Source organism: Euphorbia lathyris, chromosome 2 (assembly GCF_963576675.1).
Source record: "Euphorbia lathyris chromosome 2, ddEupLath1.1, whole genome shotgun sequence".
Lineage (NCBI taxonomy): Eukaryota > Viridiplantae > Streptophyta > Magnoliopsida > Malpighiales > Euphorbiaceae > Euphorbia > Euphorbia lathyris.
Genome location: NC_088911.1, coordinates 51356207 through 51381739, shown reverse-complemented (window position 1 = coordinate 51381739; position 25533 = coordinate 51356207). Strand labels below are relative to the sequence as shown.

Below are 25533 nucleotides of genomic sequence, written 5' to 3'. Positions count from 1 at the left end.
ACTGGCCTCCTTCACTGATAATGTACGGGATTGGAGCAACAGAATTTTTGGACACATTGGTTTCAAGAAGAAAAGAGTTTATAGTCGCATTGAAGGGGTGCAAAAGGCACTAAATGAAAGAGTAACTACTGGTTTGCTACGGCTGGAAACAAAGCTGCATGTTGAGCTAGATGAATTGCTCCGCTTCGAGGAAGTGTATTGGGGTCTGAAGTCGCGGGTGAAATGGCTCCACTTTGGAGACTAAAACACATCCTTTTTTCATCTTTCTACCGTGATTAGAAGGCGACAGAACAGAACTGAAGGCTTGCGCAATGCTGAGGGGGTATGGGTGTGGCAGATCGAGGAGCTCAAAACTCTCATTACTGAATATTTTTGCAAGCTGTATACGGAGGAGAGTCCTATTCAGGGCAGCCTCCACACTATGAACACGTTTCCAGATATTCCACAGCACCTTCGCCCGAGATTGTTAAATGAATTTGTAAAAGGAGGAGGTACGGGTGGCGCTTTTTTACATGGCTCCATTCAAGGCCCCGAGACCCGATATCTTTCAAGTCAGCTTTTATCAACACATGTGGAATAGCGTGGGAGATAAAATAAGTTCCTTGGTTCTGCGTGCCCTCAATACTGGAGTGATCGACCCTGGAATAAAAGAAACCTTAATCACAATCATTCCAAAAATCTCCTACCCGGAGTTTGTGTCCCAATTTCATCCAATTAGCCTATGTAATGTTCTATATAAGATAGTCACGAAGTGTATTGTGAACCGTCTCAAGCCCGTGCTAAATTGCATCATCAGCCCAGCTCAAAGCAGTTTCATTCCAGTGAGAAGTATCTCGGATAATGTTATTCTGGTTTAGGAAGCTATTCACTCTTTCAACAAAAAACAGGGAATGAAAGGAAATATGATTCTGAAACTTGACTTGGAGAATCCTATGACATGATCAGCTGACATTTTCTCTAGGAGACACTGGAACTGGTTGGACTTGAAGCAAATTGGATTTAGTTGATTATGAACTATGTGGCGGCCTCTTCCATGACGGTCCTTTGGAATGTGGAGCAACTTCCGGGTTTTACTCCGTCTAGGGGCCTCCGTCAAGGCGATCATCTATCCCCCTATTTGTTTGTAACCTGTCTAGAGCGATTGAGTCACATGATTGACGATGCGGACTTATGGAAGAGTTGGATTCTAATAAAGTTATCGCGCAATGGACCTTTGTTGACACACATGTTCTTTGCGGATGATATCGTTTTGTTCGCTGAAGCCTCAATTGCTCAAGCAACCACCATCAAGCATATCGTTCAGTTCTTTGGGGAATGATCAAGCCAGAAGGTTAGCTTGGCTAAGTCGAGAGTTTTTTCCTCTGCTAATGTAACTGGTGACCTGCGAGGAAGCATTAACGATACTCTTGGCTTTACAAGTACGGAGGATTTAGGGGTGTATCAAGGTATACCGTTGGTGCATAAGCGGAAATAAGGATACCTATAGAGGCCTGGTGGAGAGAGTTCAGAGTCCGCTTGCAGGGTGGAAGGGCAAATGCCTTTCCTTTGCGGGGCGAGTTACCCTCATCAATTCTGTAACCTTGGCAACTCCGTCATACGATATGCAAACCGTAGTTCTGCCTTCTGGAATTTACAATCGACTCGACAAATACGCTCATGACTTTCTTTGGGGTTCAAGCACGAAGGTCAGACGGGTCCCTTTGGTTCGCTGGGATAGAGTTTGCAAGCCTCGTAGACAGGGTGGTCTGGGCATCAAGTTGATGAAGGAAGTTAACTGGGCAATGAGTGCAAAACTTTCCTGGAAAGTGCTAGCGGAGCCCTAAAAATTTTGGGTTCAAGTGATTCGAGCAAAATATTGCACAAATCGTAGTCACTTGGACGTATTTAATCATCGGAATGGATCTTTTGTCATTTGGAGGAGCATTCTTTCAAGGGTGCCAATTATCCGGTTTGGCTTGAGTAGAACCATCTACAATGGAGAATCTACAAACTTTTGGACGGAAAAGTGGTGCGGTGACCGTCGATTTCAAGAGATAGCGATTGCTTTGGTTCCACCGGAAATGATAAATTTGCGGGTTTCGGATTATTGGGTTGATGGTGATTGGAATTGGTGTACAATCGCTCCATTTTTGCCGAACACTGTTCTTCTCCAACTTCAAGTCGTAACTCTTCAGCCTGAACTTGGTCGATCGGATTGCTGGAGTTGGTCGAAATCTCGCTCGGGTAAGTATACAGTGAGCTCGGGTTTTTTGTGCTTGCAGGAAATGCTGCAATCGCTCTATTTTTGCCAAACACTGTTCTTCTCCAACTTCAAGCCGTAACTCTTCAGCCTGAACTTGGTCGATCGGATTGTTGCAGCTGGTCGAAATCTCGCTCGAGTAAGTATATAGTGAGCTCGGGTTTTGTATGCTTGCAGGAAATGAAGGAACAAATTCATGAGGATACAGGTTGGGAGGAATTATGGCACGTCGAAGCTACGAAGCGGGTTAGAGCCTTCCTTTGGCTTATCCGACACGATAGGGTCATGTGTAACATAGTTCGTGTCAGACGTCACTTGACGAATTCGGCTGCGTGTTCGGAATGTGGAGCGAATGAGAGTATCCTGCACATGCTCCGTGACTGTCCGGAAGCTAGATCGATCTGGCTACGTTAGCTTCCCATGGATCTGGTTTCCCACTTTTTTTTGGGAATGAAAGGAAGCAATGGATCAGCGCCAATCTGCAGGAACGGAGGCGGGTGAGAGGTGTAGGGTGGCCAAATATCTTTGCATTCGGGGTCTGGATGATATGGAAATGGCGGAATAGTAGAGAGTTTGGAGGTGAAGTAGAAAGACGGGAGAAGGGCGAGCTAGTTATGACTAGCGTCTTGGAGAACAACAAGGCTTTGGCGGATGATGGCAGGCCTAGAAATATGTTTAGATCAGAGAAATGGATAAAATGGCATCCTCTAGAGATAGAATGAGTCAAGATTAATACAAATGGTGCAAGGAAGGGAAACCCGGGGGCTGCCTCAGCCGAGGGGGGGGGGGGGGGTTCTAAGGGACCATGATGGGGTCTGGATAAGTGGCTTCGCTGCAAATTTGGAGATCTGTACCGCCTTAACTTCTGAACTTTGGGGGGTGTATCATGGTCTCCTCTTGGCCTGGAGCAAAAGATACCGTAAAGTAGTCATTGAAGTGGATTTTCAGGAAGTGATGAAAGCTATGGAAGAGGAGGTGGAAAATTGTCACCCACAGGCTTGGTTAATATTGAAATGTCGTACGCTTAGAGAGCGAGATTGAGAGGTTGTTGTAAGCCATACTCTCCGCGAGGGTAATGAAGCTGCTGACTGGATGACAAAATTCGCAGGAACTTGTTTATTGGGTTATCACGAGTGTGATGTACCATCTGTAGACCTCTAAGATATTCTTGACGATGACTGTACTGGACGGTCAACAAAAAGAGTAGTTTTTTCTGTTTAGTTTTATCTTTTTCCTTGGAGATTACCTTCCTATTTAAAAAAAAATATATACGTTAGCGTTTTGATTATATTTTTTATTTTTTTAACTTCACGGGGTCAAATAATAATAGTAAACCAACATATACATATTAAAATAAGATAAAAACGATTAAAAATTGAGGTGAAATAGTAGAATGGTTTATCATTTATTTAAGAGTGAAAGATTGATTTTCCATCAAAAAAAAAAAAGAGTGAAAGATTGATTTTTGTTTATAAAATTGGAAACTATAGTTAGTTAGTAATGGGATGTTCAAAGGAAAATTAGATTTCCTGAACCGCCAAAAATGATCAATGAAATAGACCACAAGATGGCGAAATGGAAGGAGGTTGTTCAAACCATGTCAGCTCCACAAACCTGCAAGTCTTCATCCTCTTCTTTTTTCTCTCTCCTTTTGATTCCTTTTTTTCCAGCTAAGAAATCGTTTTGTTCTTTTGGCATCAATTTTTCGAAATCCAAGCATCCACCGTTAATTCTGTCAAGGCTGCTGCATTGCACGTCTTCTTCCCCAACTCCTTGATTGCTTTGCTGTTAGCATTTCAATTTCATGGTTCTGTGTAAATCAGATTGGTAAGTCATCTGAATCTATTGTTTCTGTTTTTCGTCAAAATCAAAATCTCCTTGATCTCTTATTAAACATATATTGTTTATTATCGTAGAATTAAGAATCAGTTTCATTTTATGATTAATAGTTATGTTAGAGATTTGGACATTTGCTAGGGAAGATGACAGAATTTTGTATAACGAGGGGAAAATTTTCTATCAATTAGAAGGGCTATTCAAGTGTGTAATGGACAGTGTGCGAGTTTGAATTTTGATAACGCGCCAATGGAATAGCCGTGATATCTGGTGTTGTAAACTTAAGAACGAGAAGATGGTTAAAGTTAATGAGATTCTGATGATATATTTTTTAATCTATTTGTTGTGACATTATACTAACAAAGAAAAATGTTATGCTGTTAACTGGGAAAAAAGTTGCTGGAATAGGAGAAAGTGGAATAAGGGGCAATTTTATGCACAAAAATCTCTTTTTGCAGTCTAAGAAGCTAATGATATTATAATTTCAGCCAATGAAACCACTGCAAGTTGATGTTGGCTCCCATATTTGGGTTGGAGATCCTGAAGTAGCATGGTTAGAAGGAATTGTGTTGAACATTAAAGGACAGGATGCCGAGATTCAAACCAGTAATGGAAAAAATGTGAGTGGACTAATGCCAAATCTTATCTGTAGTTTTTTTGGTACTTCCGTTGCTTTCCAACGTGTTAATGCTGTTTTTCCCCCATATCAAACAGATTGTTGCCAGTTTGTCAAAAATATATCCAAAAGATGTGGAAGCTCCTGTTGATGGGGTTGATGACATGACTAAGTTGCAATATTTGCATGAGCCTGCAGTTCTACACAATCTGGCTACCAGATATGCAGTCAGTGAAATATATGTAAGTTTGAGCTCACCTTGAGTTTTGAGTTTATTGATGTTCCCATAGTGAGATAAAACAATTAATTAATGCAGCTACGGGCGGCACTGTTATAATATTTTCACATCTGGGCAGACTTATACTGGAAACATTCTTATTGCTGTCAACCCATTCCGAAAGCTTCCACATTTGTATGATGTTGACATGATGGAACGATACAAAGGATCACAAATAGGGGAACTACATCCTCATGTTTTTGCAATTGCTGATATTGCATACAGGTGATCAGTATTTGTGTACATGCAGATTCTTTGTTTTAAATACAGGTTGTATGTACTAATTGCTAAATTGTATGCATTTCCTTTGCACCAGGAGAATGATGAATGAAGGCCAAAGCAACTCAATTCTCGTCAGTGGTGAAAGTGGGGCTGGTAAAACTGAAACAACTAAAATGCTTATGAAGTACCTTGCACATTTGGGTGGTCACAATGTTGGTGAAGGATGGGCAGTTGAAGAACGAGTTCTAGAAGTATGTAGTTTAAGTTTCTGTTTCTTCAACATCGTTTTCAGTTCAAGTAAATATGCGTAGCTTTTCCTGGGTATCAGTCCAAGTGATGAGTAACACATTCACATCTTGGAGTTCCTTGACATTTCTCAACACAGGGAGGTCATATAGTTATGAGATGGCAGAGTTAGGTGTATGAAATGTATGCAAATTTCAAAGACATGACTTTTAATTATGTCTTTCTATATGCATAAACAGACATACTCATTATAGGTGTTAGAATCTACCGATATAGAAAGTCCAACGCTGTGCACTTTTTGAGGTGCACCTCAGATGAGGCATACCTGTTGTAATTAAAGCAAGTAGACCTTACAATGCTGGTCTCCAATAGTCCCTTTTTTAAAGTTAGAAACATCTTACGTTTTTTGAGAATGGGAAAAAGATAAATGGTTGAATAGGGTAGAGTCAGTTAACCATGGACCTTTTTGGTGCTGTAAATTGTCAAGTTCAATTGGCTTTAGTTTACCAGGTCTGTTAATGCATCATCTGGGCTATGATATGAGAAATAGATACGCCCCTGAATCCCTGATGATATTATATAGAATGACAAGAATTCAAGGGCATGGAAGGAACATTTGGTATTATGTCATCTTGGCTCCACCTTGAACAAACATGAGAAGCATATTATTAGGGATAATATCTTAGACATGATTAATGGATTTAGCAAACTGTATATAATGCAGTTTGGGTGTTCCCTTATTCTGTATAATTTGAATGATTAGATTGCGTTCAGTCCTCACATCATATGACCAATATGAAAACACATGCTAAAGTAGACCAAGGATTTGCTACAACTTCGATCGACCTCCCAACTCTAAATTTCAGAAAATGAAATATTATCTGCAGTACAGAATGTCTTTTGAAAATCCATTCTCAAGATCTAGAGTCCAATGCTCCTTCACATTTGTATAATTTTGTAGTGGAAGCAAAATTTCCTCTCTTTTCATGAGTTATATTATTTGCATTTGAACTTTGTCAAAGTTCCAATTTTTTTTACGCTAACAAATGTTTTGCAGTCAAATCCAGTTCTTGAAGCATTTGGCAATGCAAAGACTGTTAGAAATAACAATTCCAGGTGAAAAAATATACTCTGCAATTTACTTCCTTGTCTCAGTTGACCAGTATGTTTTTGTTTGACAATAATTTTAAACTGCATTTCCATGAAAGAATAGAACATCTTTTCAAGCATCATGCTGATTTGTCAAGAGGATAGTTAAAAAATTAGTTGCAAAGAAAAAGAAAAAAGGCTGCGACCTAAGTTGCAAGAAGTTACTAGAGAAATTAATCTCAATACAAAATTTCTTACAGATTTTTCTTGCATTTTGTAATAAATTTTTACTATTGGCAAGAGGCCATGATTTATTTTGAATTCTTTTGCTCATTAATAGTTGGCAATCTATAACTAGTTGTGTTCTCTTGACTATGCCGGCCCAGCCGTTTTGGGAAGTTTGTTGAAATTCAATTTGATCAGCGTGGAAGAATATCAGGGGCAGCCATCAGAACTTATCTTCTTGAGAGATCTCGAGTTTGTCAAATTTCAGACGCAGAACGGAACTATCACTGCTTTTACCTTTTGTGTTCTGCACCACAAGAGGTGAATTACCCTACCTTGATACCACTTATTTTACTTTATATTCTTTGTTAAACACTTCAGCTAATTTATTTTAAGTATTATCAGGAAATTGAGAAGTATAAACTGGGAAATCCTAAATCATTTCATTATCTCAATCAATCCAATTGCTATGAGCTGGCTGATATTAATGATGCTCAGGATTACCTGCTCACTAGGAGAGCTATGGACATCATTGGAATGAGTGAGAAAGAACAGGTCATTCCTTCTTCCATATACCACATTTTTTAGTTTGTCATGCATTGGATTATTATTCTTCTTTTATAACCTTTGAAATTTTCAATCTTGGACTGCCATGTGTTCGAAGATAGGATTATGTGTAAAAGCTGTGTGCATTATCTTTTTGAAAAGCTATGTAACTCTTATTTGATCTTGTCCTAATGAAAAATAAGGAAACAATTTGGAGCATCTAAATGCAGTAAGATCTATGAAGCACCGATACTTCCCGGAGGTCACCGTACGCGTATCCGATACTCCGGGTGCGGGGATTCGCCGGGGATTCGCGGGGATATGTACGGGATTCGCCTGGGAAGTATCCCCTTTTTTCTTTTTCTTTTTAAATGAGGGGATACGCGGGGACACTTCGGGGACACTTCGGGGACACGTCGGGGATACTTCGGGGATACTTTAGGGTTTTTTTTTTAAAACTTTGAAAGTATAAGGGTTTTTTTTAAAAAAAAACTCAGTAAATAGAAGGATTAAAATGAAATAATCCAAGATTACTGGTATTTGTGGTTTTATAATGACTTGAGAGTATTATTTGTGTTTTTATAATGACTTTATGAATATGATTTGTGATTTATATATTTATGTATCTTTTTGAATTTTCATTATAAATGATATATATATTATTAATTATATATAAAATTTGCCGTATCCCCGCCGTACCCGTATCTCATATTTTTTAGAAATGCCGTTTGCCGTACCCGTACGCGTACCCGCACCCGTATGCGTACCCGTATCGGTGCTTCATAGAGTAAGATCTAGTTTTAACTCTATCTCTCTCTTTCTCAGGAAGCTATTTTCAGAGTGGTGGCTGCAATTCTTCATCTTGGAAACATTTGTTTTGCAAAGGGCCAGGAGATTGATTCATCAGTTGTAAAAGATGATCAATCCAAATTTCATCTTCAAATGACAGCAGAACTTCTCATGTACGACTGGAGTCTTAATGTCCCTTGGTAGGTAATCCAATTTATCAACCGTGGTATATAAAAGTCTTGTACTTTTTTCAGGTGTGACCCTCATTTATTGGAAGATGCACTATGTAAGCGTGTAATGATCACTCCAGAAGAAGTTATCAAGAGAAGTCTTGATCCTCAAAATGCAGCAATTAGCAGAGATGGTTTAGCCAAGACAATATATTCTCGATTGTTTAATTGGTAAGGTGTTAGCATCTGGATTTCAACTATTGTAAAATAATTCCACTGTGATTTTGTATCGTTAAAAGATTACTCTTATTTTATTGTTTTCAGGTTGGTCGATAAAATTAATGTTTCCATTGGGCAGGACCCTAACTCAAAATGTCTGATTGGAGTCCTAGACATCTATGGCTTTGAAAGCTTTAAAAGTAACAGGTAATGCTTGCAATAAATCATTCTAGACTGATTGAACTTAATAACAACAACAATGTTAATCATAATGATGATGATAGTAATAATAATAATAATTATTATTATTCTTGAGATAATAATGAATTGTAGTCAACAATATGCTCGCAGATATTTATCTTTTGAAGCAACATGATTACTGAACATAATTTGGAATTACTAACGAAGTTTTTTTTTTTTCTTTTCCCGTAATACTAATAGAATAGAATAGTTTACTATAAACACAATACCTTAATTTTAAGTAGAAATATTTCAATATCAATTTTAAAGAATTAAGTTTAAATAAATTTTAATATGATAGACTCAAGCATCTAAATCTGTTTCTCTTATGGCTAGATTTATGTTCTAACTTGATTACATCCTGGATAGTTTTGAACAGTTCTGCATTAATTATACAAATGAAAAGCTGCAACAACATTTCAACCTGGTATGAGATCAGTTGTGTTTGACTACTTCACAAATGCTAATATTTTAGTTGTATAAATTCCATGCTATGTGGTGCTTTCAGCATGTCTTCAAGATGGATCAAAAGGAGTACGTGAAAGAGGGCATTGATTGGAGCTACATAGAATATGTTGATAATCAAGACGTCTTAGACCTTATTGAGAAGGTTTATAACTGTATCCTTTTGTCCTCTTTTTATAATAGTTCTTGTTTGAACTAGTGAACTGATAAAATTAAATTTTTGTGTTAAATGGATCTTTGAAATGGTGTCACAACCTCTTAGACCAAAATATTTAGAGTTTGATTCTTGACAACCCCGTTTGTTATTTAAATTTCAGCACAAGGTAGAGTGAGTATGTGCTTGCTTGCACATGAATCAAGCCCAAGGAGCATTTGCGTGTAGGGGTGTGTTATAAAAAAAAAAAAGGGCGGCCCGCTCGCACTACGCGTGCCCGCTGAGCGAGGGTCCGGGGAGGGGTCCCACCACAAGGGTGTACTAGGGGCAAGCCTTCCCCTGCCAATTTATTTGGTAAGAGGCCGCTCCTAAGACTCGAACCTGTGACCTCTTGGTCACAGGACAACAACGTTTACCATTGCGCCAAGGCTCGCCCTCAGTAGGGTGTGTTATAGATTAAAAAAAAAACTATTTTTGTAACATTATCTATTAATTGAAGCTTTTGGGTTAAATGGTTCTTTGACATTATTTTTTCACTTTGAAATGAAATGATGAATTCCCCACATCAATCTTTTTGTATTTTGTTGCTGCACCGTATAGTGGCAATTCAATTTTGCTGGATTATTTGCTAGTTCATTTATATTCACATAACTCCAATTCATCGTGCATTTGCAGAAACCTGGTGGGGTCATTGCCCTGCTTGATGAGGCATGGTATGCTTAATTCTTTATACTCAGGCTCTGATATCTGAGAAATTCGTATTTAGGGTTATACATTGTCTTAGGAATTGTCAGAATGTTTTCTTCTTTAAAGATCTGGTGAGTTTTATTGACTGACATTATGGACTTTATGGGCTGCAGTATGTTCCCAAAATCAACTCATGAGACTTTCTCGAATAAGCTTTATCAAACTTTCAAGGATCACAAGCGGTTGATTAAGCCAAAACTGACTCGGTCAGATTTTACTATTGTTCATTATGCGGGAGAGGTTAACTGTTATTCCTGTATTTGGTTGCGTTATCTATTGTTCATACTCCTTTTTAACTACGCATTTAAATATTATTATTTCTTGAATTGCAGGTTCAATATCAGTCTGATCAATTTTTAGACAAAAACAAAGACTATGTTGTTCCTGAACATCAGGATTTGTTGAGTGCTTCCAAATGCTCTTTTGTGGCAGGACTTTTTCCTTCTCCTCCTGATTCTGCCAAATCGTCAAAGTTTTCTTCTATTGGCACCCGTTTTAAGGTATCATCTCTTTAACTATACCTTGGTGTAAACTTAAACCACAGTAGGATTATTAGTGTATGGAGGTAGCTATATTCAGGCTGCATTAAGAATTGGATTTCAGAACTTTGACAAAACATACCTGATATCATAACCTAATTTGTGCAGCTACAACTGAACCAGTTGATGGAAATTCTAAATTCTACAGAGCCCCACTACATTAGATGTGTGAAGCCAAACAGTTCACGAGAACCTGTTCTATTTGATAACATTAATGTCATGCAGCAACTGCGCTCTGGTGTAAGCAAATTTTGAAATTTGGTTTAACCTCTGTTTACTTTGAGTAAATTCTTTTTCCACTCTACTGATTTGTTATTATTGTAGGGAGTTTTAGAGGCAATCAAGATCAAATGTGCTGGATTCCCTGCTTATAGGCCTTTCACTGAGTTTATACAAAGATATGGAATTCTTGCACCAGAGATTTGGAAAGAGAAGTAAGTAATGCATTGTGCATTGTAATGAATGTAAACAAACTTCATCTTTTTTCCGCACGGTCAACTTCAACAATCTGTTGAACTTGTTGATTTGCATTCATATATCAGCAGCTATGAAGAGAAGGTAGCGTGCAATTATATTTTGGAAAAGATGCAGCTTACAGGATATAAGGTATTAAAACTACTACTTTTGTCTTTATTCATTAAGAAGTGAAAACTGTGCCTCACTCCTGAAATTAGTATCTAATGTTACCTACATTTGTCATAGTAAATGGAGACTGCTTGATCTTCTTCTTATACCCATCTTTTCCTCTCCTTTAAAATAACTCTATTCATTTTCTCAAAACAATAATATAAAAAAGGAAGATTCAGATACTTTGAAAACATAATCTTTTGACTCTTATGTCATATCTTATGTTTTCTATATCCTACCTTGTAGTTGGGGAAAAGTAAGATTTTTCTAAGAGGTGGTGCAATGGCTGAGTTGGATGCACATAGATCAAGATTAGTTCGTTGCTCAGCAACAACTATTCAGAAGGTGATGAGAGCTTTTGCTACTCGTAAAAATTATATGCGCATGCAGCAGGAATCTATTCAAATACAGTCTCGATGGAGGGGTGAGTCTAGCGGCAAATGTGAAGGCTTTTCTTGAAACATACTTGTATATGTTGATGTGAAGCTGAACATGGCTGATACATGTTCAAAGAATTTGGTCTTGCTCATGATTTTGTCATAATTTGCCTTTATTTCATGCATGTATATTGTTCTGGTGCCTCAACATTTCATCATGTTAATGCTTATTACTACTTGCACATTAATATTACTGTTGACTTCCAGGAAAACTTGCTCGTACGGTCTACAAGGTGATGAGAGAGGAGGCAGCTGCAGTCAAAATTCAGAAGCACTTGCGAAGACAATTGTCCACAAGAACATTCCATGTGCTTAAGTACTCTGCTATTATCCTGCAAACAGGATCACGGACAATGGCTGCACGTATTGAATTCAGATTAAGAGAGAAAAACAATGCAGCAAGTATTATCCAGGTTAATACCTAGCTGATCCTCTTTAACCTTATGATGACACATCCAGTTGCTTTTCCTTTGCTGTACTAAGAGTAGGACAATAATATATGCAGACAAATTGGCGTTCCCATCAAGAAGCTTTAACCCGTAAAAAACTCGAGGAAGCTGCATATGAAGCAGAATGTAGTTTAGAAACTGCAGATAGATGCCTTGCAAGCTTAAATATGGTATGTCTCAATACATGTTTTTAAGCATCCCTTTTCAATTCTGCAAACTCGTTTTTTAAGCACCCACCGGATGGACGAGCACTTTTTATATATGATAATTGTGGAAGCATCTTTCCATTTATTACTTTGAACTCAAAAGCACCTATTCCAATTCCAGAAAATAACCTCTGAGACCATGCACGTTATGCTTCCAGTAGGAAATTGAATATTGTATGCTAGAAGAACTATGAATTTTCCAAACACTAAAAATTATATGAAGAATTGTATGGCCTTTGTCACTTGTTTGTAATAGTAATTTTTAATATTCATTAACAGTATATGATGCCATTTGTAAATTTGTGTATGTGTGTGTTGGCTGTCTCCTTAGTTGATTGGTACGTTTGCTTCCGATGATTTGTTAAAATCTCTCTAAGGACCTTCAGTCGCTGTAACAGCAATTTGGGACTTCATTGTGTATATAATTGAGAGATGCATATGAACTTCTTGTGAATATTCATTCATTAAAAATTTGAACTATCACTTTATGGATGTGATACTTTGTTTACTTTTGTCTAAATTGAGTGTTCTAGAAGTTTTAACTTTTTTAGGCTCTTATAAGTGTTGGTTTGGCCAGAAGAAAGAATATCTGGATGAATGGAAAATATTTTTCTCTAAGAGGGCTTGTATATGGAGATACAACAACAACAACAACAAAGCCTTAGTCCCGAAATGATTCGGGGTCGGCTAACATGAACCATCATATAAAACCGTGAAAATCAAGTCGTGTCAGCGACACAGATTCGCTCCCTCCACTCCGTCCTATCCACTACCATATTTTCCTCAATTCCCAATAAACTCATATCACTCTCGATCACCCTCCTCCAAGTTTGCTTAGGTCTTCCCCTACCCCTCACCACTACATCCCTTTGCCACTCTTCGGTTCTCCTAACCGGCGCATCAAGCGCTCTACGTCTCACATGGCCAAACCACCTTAGTCGGTTTTCTCTCATTTTATTCTCAATAGATGTGACCCCTACTTTTGTCCTAATTATTTCATTACGCACCCGGTCCTTTCTCGTGTGACCACACATCCATCTCAACATACGCATCTCCGCCACCGACATCTTATGGATGTGGCAGTGTTTCACTGCCCAACACTCCGTACCATATAACAATGCTGGTCTAATTGCCGTCCGGTAGAATTTTCCCTTCAATCTATTAGGCATGCCGGGATCACAAAGGAAACCCGTAGCACTCTTCCACTTCGACCAACCAGCTTTAATCCTATGAGCAACATCTCCATCTACTTCTCCATCCGTTTGGATAATAGATCCTAAATACCGGAAGCAATCCGAGGCCTGAACAACTCTCCCATCCAGGGTGATTGTCCCTGCCTCCCTACTCCTACGGCCGCTAAACTTACACTCCAAATATTCTGTCTTACTTCGACTCAACTTAAAGCCTCTAGATTCTAGAGTTTGCCTCCATAGTTCCAACTTCATATGTAGATAAATAAATAAAATCTACATATTTTTAATCTTTGGACTAAACTACCCAGACAATTTATACATTGTTTACATCAGAAATGCTATTTTTTCTTCTTCCAATCCACCAAGTGGGAACATTTTGATGTTGGCGATATACTTCCACTCACTCATTTCCTCTGAACCAAAAAGTGGCGCCATCCTTTCAATCCTTTCCTTCTTCCTCTTCCGTCCTACCACTTTTCGTCTGTATGAATAAACATACTGTTTAGTTTGTACCTGTTGGATTCTGTTTTAATTAATTTTGGTAATCTAAATCAAAACTTCGTCTACATTGAGGTTCTTTCCATTTCAATTCAAAAGTTTTTTTGATGAATAGTTCACTTAAGTCATATTGAGTAGACTACAAACCATTGAGCCATATTTTGAATTGATTGTTGGACATGTAACTATTAATTTTACGTGGCTAGGGAATTTGAACATCTAAAAGTGAATCCTTTTTTTTTTTGCCATTCCCCTCAGTTTGTGCATACTAATATTTCAATTGCCTTCAGGAAGCAGGAGATAGAGATTTCATCATAGAAAAAAACAATTATCTTGAGAAACAAGTGGTTGGACTCACGTTTCACTTAGAGCTGGAGAAACAATTGAAGGTAAGACTGAATCCTTCATGAATTGACATTGCTTTCAAGTTAATCAATTAAAAGATATCAACGAACCTTTGGTTTCTTTCTTCATGAATAAGGGGAAACCAACATTTTCCCATTGGCTTGATGCCTTGGTTTGCTTAGATGATGCCAATGGTACCATTTGCTTGACATCAGCAAGGACAAAACTACAATTGCTCATTACATAAAATAATATGCCTGGATAATAATTCATGCCAATATATGAAATTGGCCTTGAACTGATGTTGGCTATATATTCTAGATTGATATAGGAGAAGAAAAAGAGCGAGAGGTAACAGCATTGCTGCATTCCGTGAGAATGCTCCAAAACCAAATTGATGAAACAAATGAAGTGCTTTTCAAGGAACGTGCGGCTGCACTTAACAAAAGTGAAGCAAATCATTTTATTGCAGAAACCACGGCTAATGTTGATGCTGCCAAGAGAAGTGAGACTCTCAATGCAGAGGTGGAGAAACTGAAGGTGATGATGAGTAGCCTTCTCCTCTTGATATTTCAATCAATATTCAGATCTTACTGTCACGAGTGCTATAACTTGATATAAGAACTGAAAATACATTGAGCAATATATTATGGATTTGTTGTTAAATGGTTGTTTACAATTAAGGGAGAGGCTAATCAATGCCTCATAATGGATAAACAAAAAAGTAGTGGGATAGCCATCAAGGTGCAATGAGGCCAATGACCCTCTAGGAGAAAATTCAACTTTGGAAATATTTAATTTGGCTGTGAGGGAAAATACATTAAAAAAAAAAAAAGATTATAATAACTTTCTTGATAGGAACCGTCTTTAAGTGCTTGCTCTGCTGTCTAAAAATATAATTTTCATTGTTGCACCCAATAGAGGTAGATGCTACAGACAATAACAAAATTCTATTTGTCACATAACTTTTTGGAATTCGATACTTAAAAATCTTCACTCTCTCTTATGGCTATCAAGGAAATAAGTCCAACGCAAAACCACAATTTTAATCTGTTCTATTAACAGCTCTAAGAAAGGACACTAATGAGGAGTGTGGCATTAAAATTAGGGTTTTATTGATTTTTTCCCTAAAAGCAATCCTCATCATATGAATTGACGTTTTCAAATTATTTATGAATAATAGTTAGAGTTTTTCCTGAATTCAAACTGTGTTTTTCTAATATGCAGTAGGCTTAATTTTTATGTTCAGGAATTATTGATGGAAGCAAAAGAAAGAGCTGATATTGCTGAAAGGAAATATACTGAAGCGCAGCAAGTAAATGAGAGAAGACGTAAGAAATTAAGGGAAACCGAAAAGAGAGTATGTCAACTTCAAGAATCTTTGAACAGGTAGTAATAGTGTGGAAAACATAGAAGCAATTTAATCTTAGGATTCCTTATTTCCATGTTTATATGGATGTCAATTTTAGAGTTCAACATGTTTTTTTACATGCATATATTAGTACAAACCACTGCATATGGTGTATTGATTTGGTAACTGTAAAAATACATAGTAGAATCATTTAGTTTGTATGATAGCCATGTTTAACTAATACTGAACTTGATCTAGTGTCGCTCAGGATGTTATATTCCATGTCAGACCAATTTGCAGAGCTGAAAATTGTCCTGAACAACTCGTTAAACTTCACTTCAACTTCTGGACCCGTTCTCTCGGATGAGCTGCAGGTTGATGTTACTTCTGATAATTCTGATATCTCAACGAATGGCTCCGACTTTGCTTTTGCAGCTCCAAGTTTATCTCCAAACAAAGACGACAGTTGCCAGTTGGTAGTTCAGGATCTTTCGGCAACAGAAATTTCAGGTGTCATTTCTTTATCAATGTAAACTAAACTCTGCGGAATTAAGAAATTCCTAAAACCAAGCAGATAGTCATTGCATTCACCATTTCAGGAGAGTGATTCATGATTCAGTAATTCATGCATTACCTCTTATAACATTCTTTTTTTTCTTTTTTTTGCTTTTATAGATGGAAGTTTATATAAAATTCTAAATTTTGTCACTTGAAGTCCAACATAGTGCAGCATTGTGATCATTTATTGCATCTTTCTCTTTATTATTGCATTATGCAGATTACGAGAAGTGGAATGGAGATAGAGCGGGTGCATTTGACGACTACTTCTGATGTAACTATTATACTTTCTCCCCAATGCTTAGAAACTCAACAAGATTTACTGGTGTTGTAGAGTAGGGATCCACACTAGAACAATTACCATCATGCATAGCAAGTATTCCTAAGGTGAATCTAGATAAATTAATCAGGCACTACTATACTAACTTATTTATCAGTTGTAAATTCATTACCACTTGAGTATCATCTGGGTTAATATAACTTATCTTCTAATAGCTCAAAGCGGAAAATTTTACATAGGCTATAGTAATATACAAGTCCCTCAATGAGTTTCTTCTGCTTTCACTTTGTGTTCTTAGTTTCTTTGCTGTACAAAATGCAAAGGGATCTGCACTTTTTTGCTTCATTGAATTCGGATACGCTGAGAGATCACGTGAAGCTTATTTTCGCTCATTTCACCTGGATCAATCGAACTGAAAAATCTTTCTTTCCAGGTCTGATTATGGCAAAGAGAAAGTGTTATTTTTTTTAGCCTTTAAGGTTGTTTGTTAATCACAATTAACCTTTGAGGTTATGTAATATATTCTCTGAACTGTACCTTTTAAGGTGGGTATGCTGTATTCTTTCATGTACTAAATTGATTGCAATAACTGCTAAATGTATATTGACATGGAAGTAATTTTTATGATAGTATCATGTAGCATGATGAAAGGGGCTAAAAAAGTGCTATATATATCTCCTGAATGGGATAGAAATCTATATTATATATGACATAATTGGACAATTTACCATAATCTCACATTTAATTACACCTAATTTACCATATTTATGTCCATTTTTTGTCATGGTTTTGCTCTGATGATAATATTAATTAGTTACTTATTTTTCTTTCCACTTCATGATTTGTGAGACTTGGTGATCTTGATAGAATATGGCATTTCTAAATAAGTGACAATCAAATAACAATTTAAAGTTATTATCCAACCTGGTGCCACAATAACATATTAAAAATACATTATCATCCAAATGTTACTATCTTAGGTATAGTATATCAATCCCTCATTTTCTACCAAACTTCACCTTCAATTTTTAGGGTTTATGATGATTGACAAGGAATGAGAAAATGAGGAAAATTAAAAGAAGTAAAGGGTTTCTCTATCTAGTGTTTGTGTACTTGTAAGCATGCCTTCAAAATTGCTATCCAAGAGTTTCACTCATATTCTCTATGTTAGTGAGCTTTTCTTTTGCCATGTGAGGCCTACTGCTCACCAACCCTAGGCCGACCCTGGACATAGGCCAGGAGTGCGGCCGCTCAGGGTAAAAAAACCTTTTTTTTTTTTGTTATAAATATAGTTATAATATCCATTTATATCTAAAGATGATCAAATACTATGATATTTTAGGTTTAAAATGGATTCAAATTTCTATTTTAGATTTTTAAGTATAATTTTTTTTTATTAAGAGCCAATTATCTCTTATTTTACTTAGAGTCTATAAAATGTCAAGACCGGTCCTGATTCCAATTGAATAATGATCAAATAATTACTTGAGGTTATGAAATTTTCTTTTTGTAATAACTTGGAAGTCGTACTTATAGCTTGAGGGAATAAAAATGTACAATTTATGTTCCATATTATCACATGAAAAAAGGGCAAACATAATTTGAAGTTCCTAAATTTGGTTTACATGTTTGTTGTGTTGAGTTAACTTCAACTTTTGAGTGTTTGAACTTTACATGTTTGTGGTAGGGACCCTTTGAAAACTTGTTTCTAAATTTTATAATTGAAACCTATTGAGGCCCCATTTTTTATATTGTTTTTAGGGATAATGTGTCCTAACGTTGAGAGTCACGAGCAGTTTTACATTTAACGTCTAAAATAGTGCAATTTTAACCCTAATGTTGGCATACACATGACGTTGGAAAATAGGGTCAATTTGATAAAGGCCTAATACACAAATAACCCCCTGAACTTGTCCAAATGTTGCAACTGCCCCCCTCAACTTTCAATTGTAATAACTTACCCTTTAAATTTGTCCAATTGTAAAATATAACCCCTCAAACTTGTCCAATTGTAAAACATAACCCCAAATTGAGATTTCTTTTACCCCGTACTTGAAGCAACCGTAAAAATGTTTCTCCGAATTTGTACCACGCTATGAAATCTTCAATGAATCTATTTCTCCACATAAACACATTTTCACCCACATAATATCCCAAAACTTTGAATCAAGAAATCACTAAAAAACGAATAGCAATAACAAAAAGAAGAAGAAGAAGTTGAAGAATTGAGAATTTTGTTACTTAAATACTGATTTTTTTGGGTCTAAAGATCTGATTATCACATTCCACGAGCGTTTGCAGCTTTTGTATTTCACGTGTTTCTTCAATTGCAGTCCGTGTCAGCAATTTGGGGTTCTGTTTTACAATTAAACAAGTTTGAGGGGTTATGTTTTACAATTGGACAAGTTTGAGGGGTAAGTTGTTACAATTGAAAGTTGGAGGGGGCAGTTGCAACATTTGGACAAGTTCAGGGGGTTATTTGTGTATTAGGCCTTTGATAAATAACTCAACAAATTGTCTTCTCTGTCACGAATATCACTATCTACACTTCACATGTGTGTCATTCTAACACTCATTAGTAACAAATCACAAACACATGAATAGATGTGAAAAATATATATTGTATTTTGTACGAGTTGAAAGAAAATTAAAATATATCGTCGAATTTAAAAATATTAATCTCCGATTCTATACTAAATCACAAAAAATGTGAATTTTTTTAGAACTAACTAATAACTAATATGTAACTGGTGTAGAATAAAAAATAAAATAATTGTATTTTATAATGATATCTGAAATTGATCCAACTTGCTAATGTCGGGGTAAAATTGTATCATTTTAAACAATATTGGTAAAATTGCTCCTAACTATCCACGTTAGGGGTACTTTTGCACATTATCCTTGTTTTTATTAGTTTGTAACTATATCATAGTGTCTTTTATGATATATTTATGTTGTATAGGTTAAAAAAGGCTTCATATATTAGGAATTCTCTAAACTTGGTTAAAAAAAACTAATTGGCTTTCTGAACTCATAGAGTGTCGTATTGGTCCTCTGAAATTGCATAAAATGACATGATTAACTCTGTGAATGCACGTGGCAGAACAAGATTGAATATGAATAAATTGAAATATATATCACTTTAAGCAAGTCCATGCAGCAATAGATCAATGTAAGAAAATTCAAGAGGTCAATAGGTCATCTTAAACAAAATAAGATAACCAATAAATCACTTTAAGTAAGTTCAAGGGGCTAACGAGATAATCTGTAAGTTTGGAAAACTAATTAGCATTTTGGGTCAAAATTTAGGGAACTCCTAATGTATTAAGCCGTTAAAAAATGATAAATTTTATGATATAAGTATGTTGTATTTGTAAAAAATGACCTTTAGTCAGTTCTATTATGTGTAGTTTGTATGGCCTAACACATATGTGTTGTTTACATCTAGGGTTGTTACTTTTTGACACGACAATACAATTTGTAAAGACAACATACTTGGCATGACCCGTTTAACAAAATTATCATTTTTATATTATTTATATCATATATAATTATATGGAATATATAAATTACATGACATACACAGACACTTTGGGCCGTTTACTGTGGAAGATTATCACTGCTAAACAGACACTTTGGGCCAGCTGGGTAATTGAAAATAAGCTCAAAAGGTTGAGTTTTTGGGATTTAACTAAACCTCTTGAGGCCAGCTGGAGTTGGAGGAAGATTCTCCAGTTAAGAGACATCTTCAAAGGAAAATTCCAGTACAAGTTGGGGAATGGCCATTGCTTCTCTTTTTGGTTTGATCCTTGGTTAAATGGTAAGACTTTGCATGAGCTTTTTCCCGCTTTAGACATTACTGATGCTGATATTCCTATTGGTGCTAAAGTTGATGAAATTTGGAGGAGAGGGTCTTGGGTTCTGCCTGATCCTATGAACAAAATTACTGAGGATGCTTGGAACCTTGTTCACTGTTTCAAGCATATCCCTAATTTACAAGACAAGATTATCTGGCCTCATTCTAAAAATGGATTTTATTCCATCTCTTCTGCTTGGAATGTTATTCGGCCTAAAAATGAAACTGTTCCTTGGTCTAAGCTACTTTGGGGTCTAGGTAATATCCCTAAGTGTAGTTTTATTGTTTGGTTGGCTATACACAAGAGACTCAATGTTAAAGCTAGGTTGTTTCGTTTGAGTACAGTTCAGAATTCTACTTGTGATCTGTGTAAGGGCAATGCTGAAACTATTGACCATCTGTTCTTCAAATGTCCTGTCACTCATGCTGTGTGGAAAAATATTATTGATAGGTGTATGTTGCCAGTTGAGAATCTAAGTTGGAGAAGAATTGTAAGTTGGTTGGGAAAAAAGGCTGCTGGAAAATCGGTTCTTGCTGGAGTTAGAAGAATTGCTTTTACTGCATCTGTTTACCATATATGGTTAGCTAGGAATAAATCTTATTTTCAGGGAGTTTGTTTTGATTATAACAATGTAGTGGGGAGTATTGTTTTCTATGTTAGATTAAGGGGTCTTGCTTTGAAGAACAAAGATAAGTATTCCTGAAATACTTGGTAGCTTTTGCTACTGGTTTTAGCTGTTTTTTTTATACTGTGTAATTTTGGTTTATGTTCTATAAAATTTCTTTTATTGATAAAAAAAAATTACATGGCATAATTATAATACAATAATCTGTTTTAATAACCCTCTTTATATCTAAAAAGCTAAATATATAAGTTTTAATTACAACTTTTAGAGGCTTAAAGTTATTGATTTGAGAAAATATGTGGAGTAACTTTTGGAAGTGATTTGAGAGGATAACTTCCTGAAATAAGTCAGAAAATGATCAAAAGAGGGACCATGATTCGGCAGCCTCACTCTGATGTTTATGTTAGCAGAGTTTTTTAGGAAGAAGATGAAGAATAATAGAATTCTAGGATTTTGTTATGATATACCTTTAGCTACACAACTACATTATCTATTTATATGGTGTTAGAAATAGTTCTGGTAGTTTAGTAGTTTGTGCATCCTAAAAGACACTCAGGACACATGCAAGGATGTCAGTGGAGAATATCCTCTGATGGTCCTGATGAGATTTGACATATAAAACTTCATCTTGTAATCATAAGCGTGAATATAAAGATTGATACCTTATGGATTCAGGGCTCATTCTCATTGCTCCACATGTCACTGTTGATTATGTAATAATTGATTCATGCTTTTTAGGTATCCAGTGCGATTATTTGCCTGTTATTAGATGTCTCCTCCTTCGGTCAGTCGATGTTCTTTAGGGCTTTGTGTTAGGTTTATAATTTAGAGAACCGAAGTCCTATGTGACTTTGTGGTTGGATGAAGGCCAGAGTAGAATTGGTGGATGAAGCTAAGGGTGTTGCAACATTCATAAAAAAAATATTGTACCTTCTTACACGTGATGTCTAATTCCTCCATCTAAGTAGTTGAGAAAAGAAGAAAATTCATTGAGATGTGACATCAGCTAACAAGGCACATGATACCTACAAGTACATTTTCAAATCAAAACTATCATTCCATTAGAAAGTAGTCATGTGTCGGGAAGCATGCCACCGTTTTGAAAGGAAAAGAAATGAAAGGGTTTTGGGGTTTCTTGAGCGACACACTTGTCATGATATTCACTATTTCGGCTTCTTTCAGAAGTTTATAAAAAGGGGGAGGAACTTTCAGTCTTGTCTTTTCTTTTGCGCTTTTATCTTTTCTATTTCCTCTCCAAATTCTCAACTTCCCTTCAGAGTTCTTACTAGTTTTCTTTTAACCACTAAGTGTTCTTCTCTTTCCTCCCTTTTCATTTTTTTCTTCTATGAAGTTTTGATCAGAAATCATTCTTGTAAGCCTCGAACACCTAAGCTTATTGACGATTTGTCTGTTGGTCTAATATGACTATATAAATACTAGAGGAGTGTGAATATTGTTTATAAACCTTTTAAAAATTAATGTTTCAACTTAAATAAATTTATGCTTACTTAAATATATTTATGTGATTAAATAATTGTACAAATTAAATATATTTAGTGAAAGATGTTTAAAACTGTCTTTTAAAAATGTCTTGAGCAAATATAAAAATGATCACATTTAAATATTTACAGATAAATAAATAGACAGTAATTAAAAGCGCATGGATAGATAAGCTTTGACTCGTGATGATTTATGCAGCTTCGCAACTAAGGCCTACTCCTGTCCTCGAGAGTACCTCTCGAGATTTTCCACTGCGATTCTTTTACCGGGCAAGAATCAAGCCTGTGAAACTTTACAACCTAAAAGTTACCCAAGTAGATACCTCCCTGATATTCAGTTCTCTCAAACTTACCGAGTGTTTGAGAAACACATCCCTCAATTTTTACAAGCTCTATTGAGAAATTTACAATCTTAAACTTACGGGTGTCTAAGAATCTACACTTTTTAGAGGATCTAGTGAGAGCCAAAGACTCAAGTTACACACTTGATCTTTTTACAAATGATAGAAGAATATTTAAATTCTAATCACACTCTTCCTTCAAGCTTAGTAGGAAGGAAAAATATTGCAAGAATACACTTATAAATTTCATAAAAATGGGGTATTTTTTCTTCTAAATTTTTTTTGTAATCTTTCCTTAGCAATTGAGTGAAATAGCTTGGCTATTTATAACCAATTTTGATGATGTATCAGTTATGTTTGAAGGAAGGCTTTTGTGCATATTTTCCAAATTAATCTTGATGGAGAACTTGTCTTCTGGTCTCTGATTTCATACATTTTTTTTTATCTTTGACAATATATTTACTTTTCAAAAAGAATATTGTCTTTTGAATGGAGTAATTTGAGCACTAATTAGAATACCTTTATATAATGTAATCAATTAATCATTCGATTGTAAAAAAGTAAGTTAAATGTGGAAGATATGTTGCACGTGCCTTAACATGTTATTACATAATTCACAAAATAGATTAAAACATATTAAAAAAAGAAGTTCTTACGTGTTCAATTATAAAACATTTTCTTCTCTAATATTAGAATCGCATACTCTGATCTTGGTGGTTTTACTTTTTTAAGATGTGTGCAACATGTCTTCCTTATTTAACTTACATTTTTACAACCGAGTGATTAATTGATTACATTTTACGTAAGTTCATGGAGCTAAATGAATATTTTATACAAGTTCAATGGACTATTGGAACACTTTGAAAATTCAGGAGGCCAATCAAGCTTTTTGGACAAGTTCAGGGGGCAAATGATGTATTAAGCCTTAAAAATATTATCCCAAGGAGTAGAAAACATAACTTTTAATCCTTCACATGTTCGGTTAATATCATAAAGTATTCTTTCTTTGAAGTTCTGTGTATATATTATATGAAAGTGTTATATGGATACATCTTTTAAGAATACTTTCATATAGTAATTATTTTGAGTAAAAAGAATAATTAAAAACTTTGTAGTGTACTAAAAAATAATTTGTATACTGAAGCGTTTAATTTGGATATTATCCTTGATTTAAATTAACTAAGGCTTAATTTATTGATAAGAATAAAATAACTTATATTAAAATTTAGCAGTCTAATTATCAAAAGCGGGTATTAACACTGTCTTCTCGCGATTATGAAGAAATAGCTCCTAAAATCAAACTCCCACCAGTCAAACAGACCCCACCAAGCAATCAAATTGTCGAGTCTAGGATCAGCCATCTACTTTGACCACTAAGTAACTTATGATTTTGATAGATACATACCCAAAACTTTAGAAGATGGAGGTCTAATGGTTGTCTGAGGAGCACCATACCGACTCCGGACAAGATGGGTGCCTAAGACTTTTTGTCTTGCTACTAGAGCAAGGTATGGGATTTCCACTCCTGCATAGTATTTTGGACATCCTATAAGAGTTAAATTTGTGTCCTATTTAGATATCACCCAATGATTGGCTAGAGTTATTGGCCCTTACAAAGATCTACGAGGACATGAACCTGAACTTGACCAGAGCTACGTTTTGTAGGTTTGGCAATCTACAAAGAAGAAGAATAACAATGTTTACTATTGAAATGATTCCTCAGATGAGGGATGTTCTGACCTAGAACAAAGATAACATTAAAGGCTTCAAACACACATGGTTATGGGTGAGAGTAAACAAAGATTCCCCTAACAACCTTTATTTAGAAGGTTTGCTCGTCCACCTAAAGTGGAACCCTCATCCCACTTGCTCTGAATCTTTGAGGAATGAGAGGGACCTTGTCCTATAGGAGGAGGAAGCGTTGAAGGAGATCCTTTGCTTTACATGTTTGTATGAGTGTGAGGATATGCTAAAGTTGGTTCAAAGAGGGATTCCCAATGGTCATTGGGATGATGCCGAATAATTATTTTTAACCAGCGAAGAGGGCTACAACCAACTTCGTAGAGTTGATAAGTATTTTAAATCTATTTCTATTTTATTTTGGGTGCATGATGACTTCTAATATATTAATTCGTTATGCTATATTAGAAAGGAGAGAGTAATAGGTAGTTGTCGGACCACAAGTGGCAAGAGTTAGATCTGGAAATTCTACTTCAACGGGTGTTGGGAATTATTCTTCAACGGATATTGAGAATCTTGCACCGCGTGGTGTTGTAGTTGTTGGGGTAGATGTTCCTCTAATTAAAAACAACAACTCCTGCTTCCCGAAAACCATCAGTCAAGGCTTTTTTTAGTGATGATATTGGCACAACTTCCTATGTCTATGAACACTCGATGAACCATGAAGTTCTCGATCAATACTTTAATCACTTGTGCATCTTTATGCATTCTTTTGGGCACCTTCTTCATATGATCGAATGAGAACTTTGAGTTGAACTCATACAGCCTCTTTCGTTTTACTGGCCTTTCTCTCAGAGACCTTTTGGGTATCACTTTTATCGCCCCTCAAGGAGTGTGACCCGAAGGTTGTGCAATCTTAAGCTCTAAGGTGGGGGATTTGGTATTTTTCTTAAGGAAACGACCTAACA

General features: G+C 36.0%; 1 protein-coding gene across 2 annotated transcripts; it reads left to right on the top strand.

The window, feature by feature from the left end:
- The first annotated feature begins 3738 nt into the window (after positions 1–3738).
- Positions 3739–17107, top strand: LOC136218168 (myosin-11-like). Of its 2 annotated transcripts, none has more exons than XM_066004933.1 (27): positions 3739–4066; positions 4564–4695; positions 4790–4933; positions 5048–5193; positions 5285–5441; positions 6494–6552; positions 6912–7071; positions 7147–7305; positions 8122–8258; positions 8340–8486; positions 8580–8681; positions 9084–9141; positions 9223–9324; positions 10009–10046; positions 10194–10320; positions 10413–10580; positions 10728–10859; positions 10944–11053; positions 11162–11225; positions 11493–11670; positions 11891–12096; positions 12189–12302; positions 14320–14418; positions 14696–14914; positions 15624–15763; positions 15994–16235; positions 16504–17107. In XM_066004933.1, exons 2-27 carry the CDS (start codon positions 4567–4569, stop codon positions 16554–16556), a joined length of 3390 nt encoding a protein of 1129 aa, XP_065861005.1. In that variant the 5' UTR covers positions 3739–4066; positions 4564–4566; the 3' UTR covers positions 16557–17107. The 2 variants fall into 2 exon arrangements, with proteins under 2 accessions (XP_065861005.1, XP_065861006.1); XM_066004934.1 differs by having other exon boundaries at positions 3740–4066; positions 7156–7305.
- The last annotated feature ends 8426 nt before the right edge of the window (positions 17108–25533 follow it).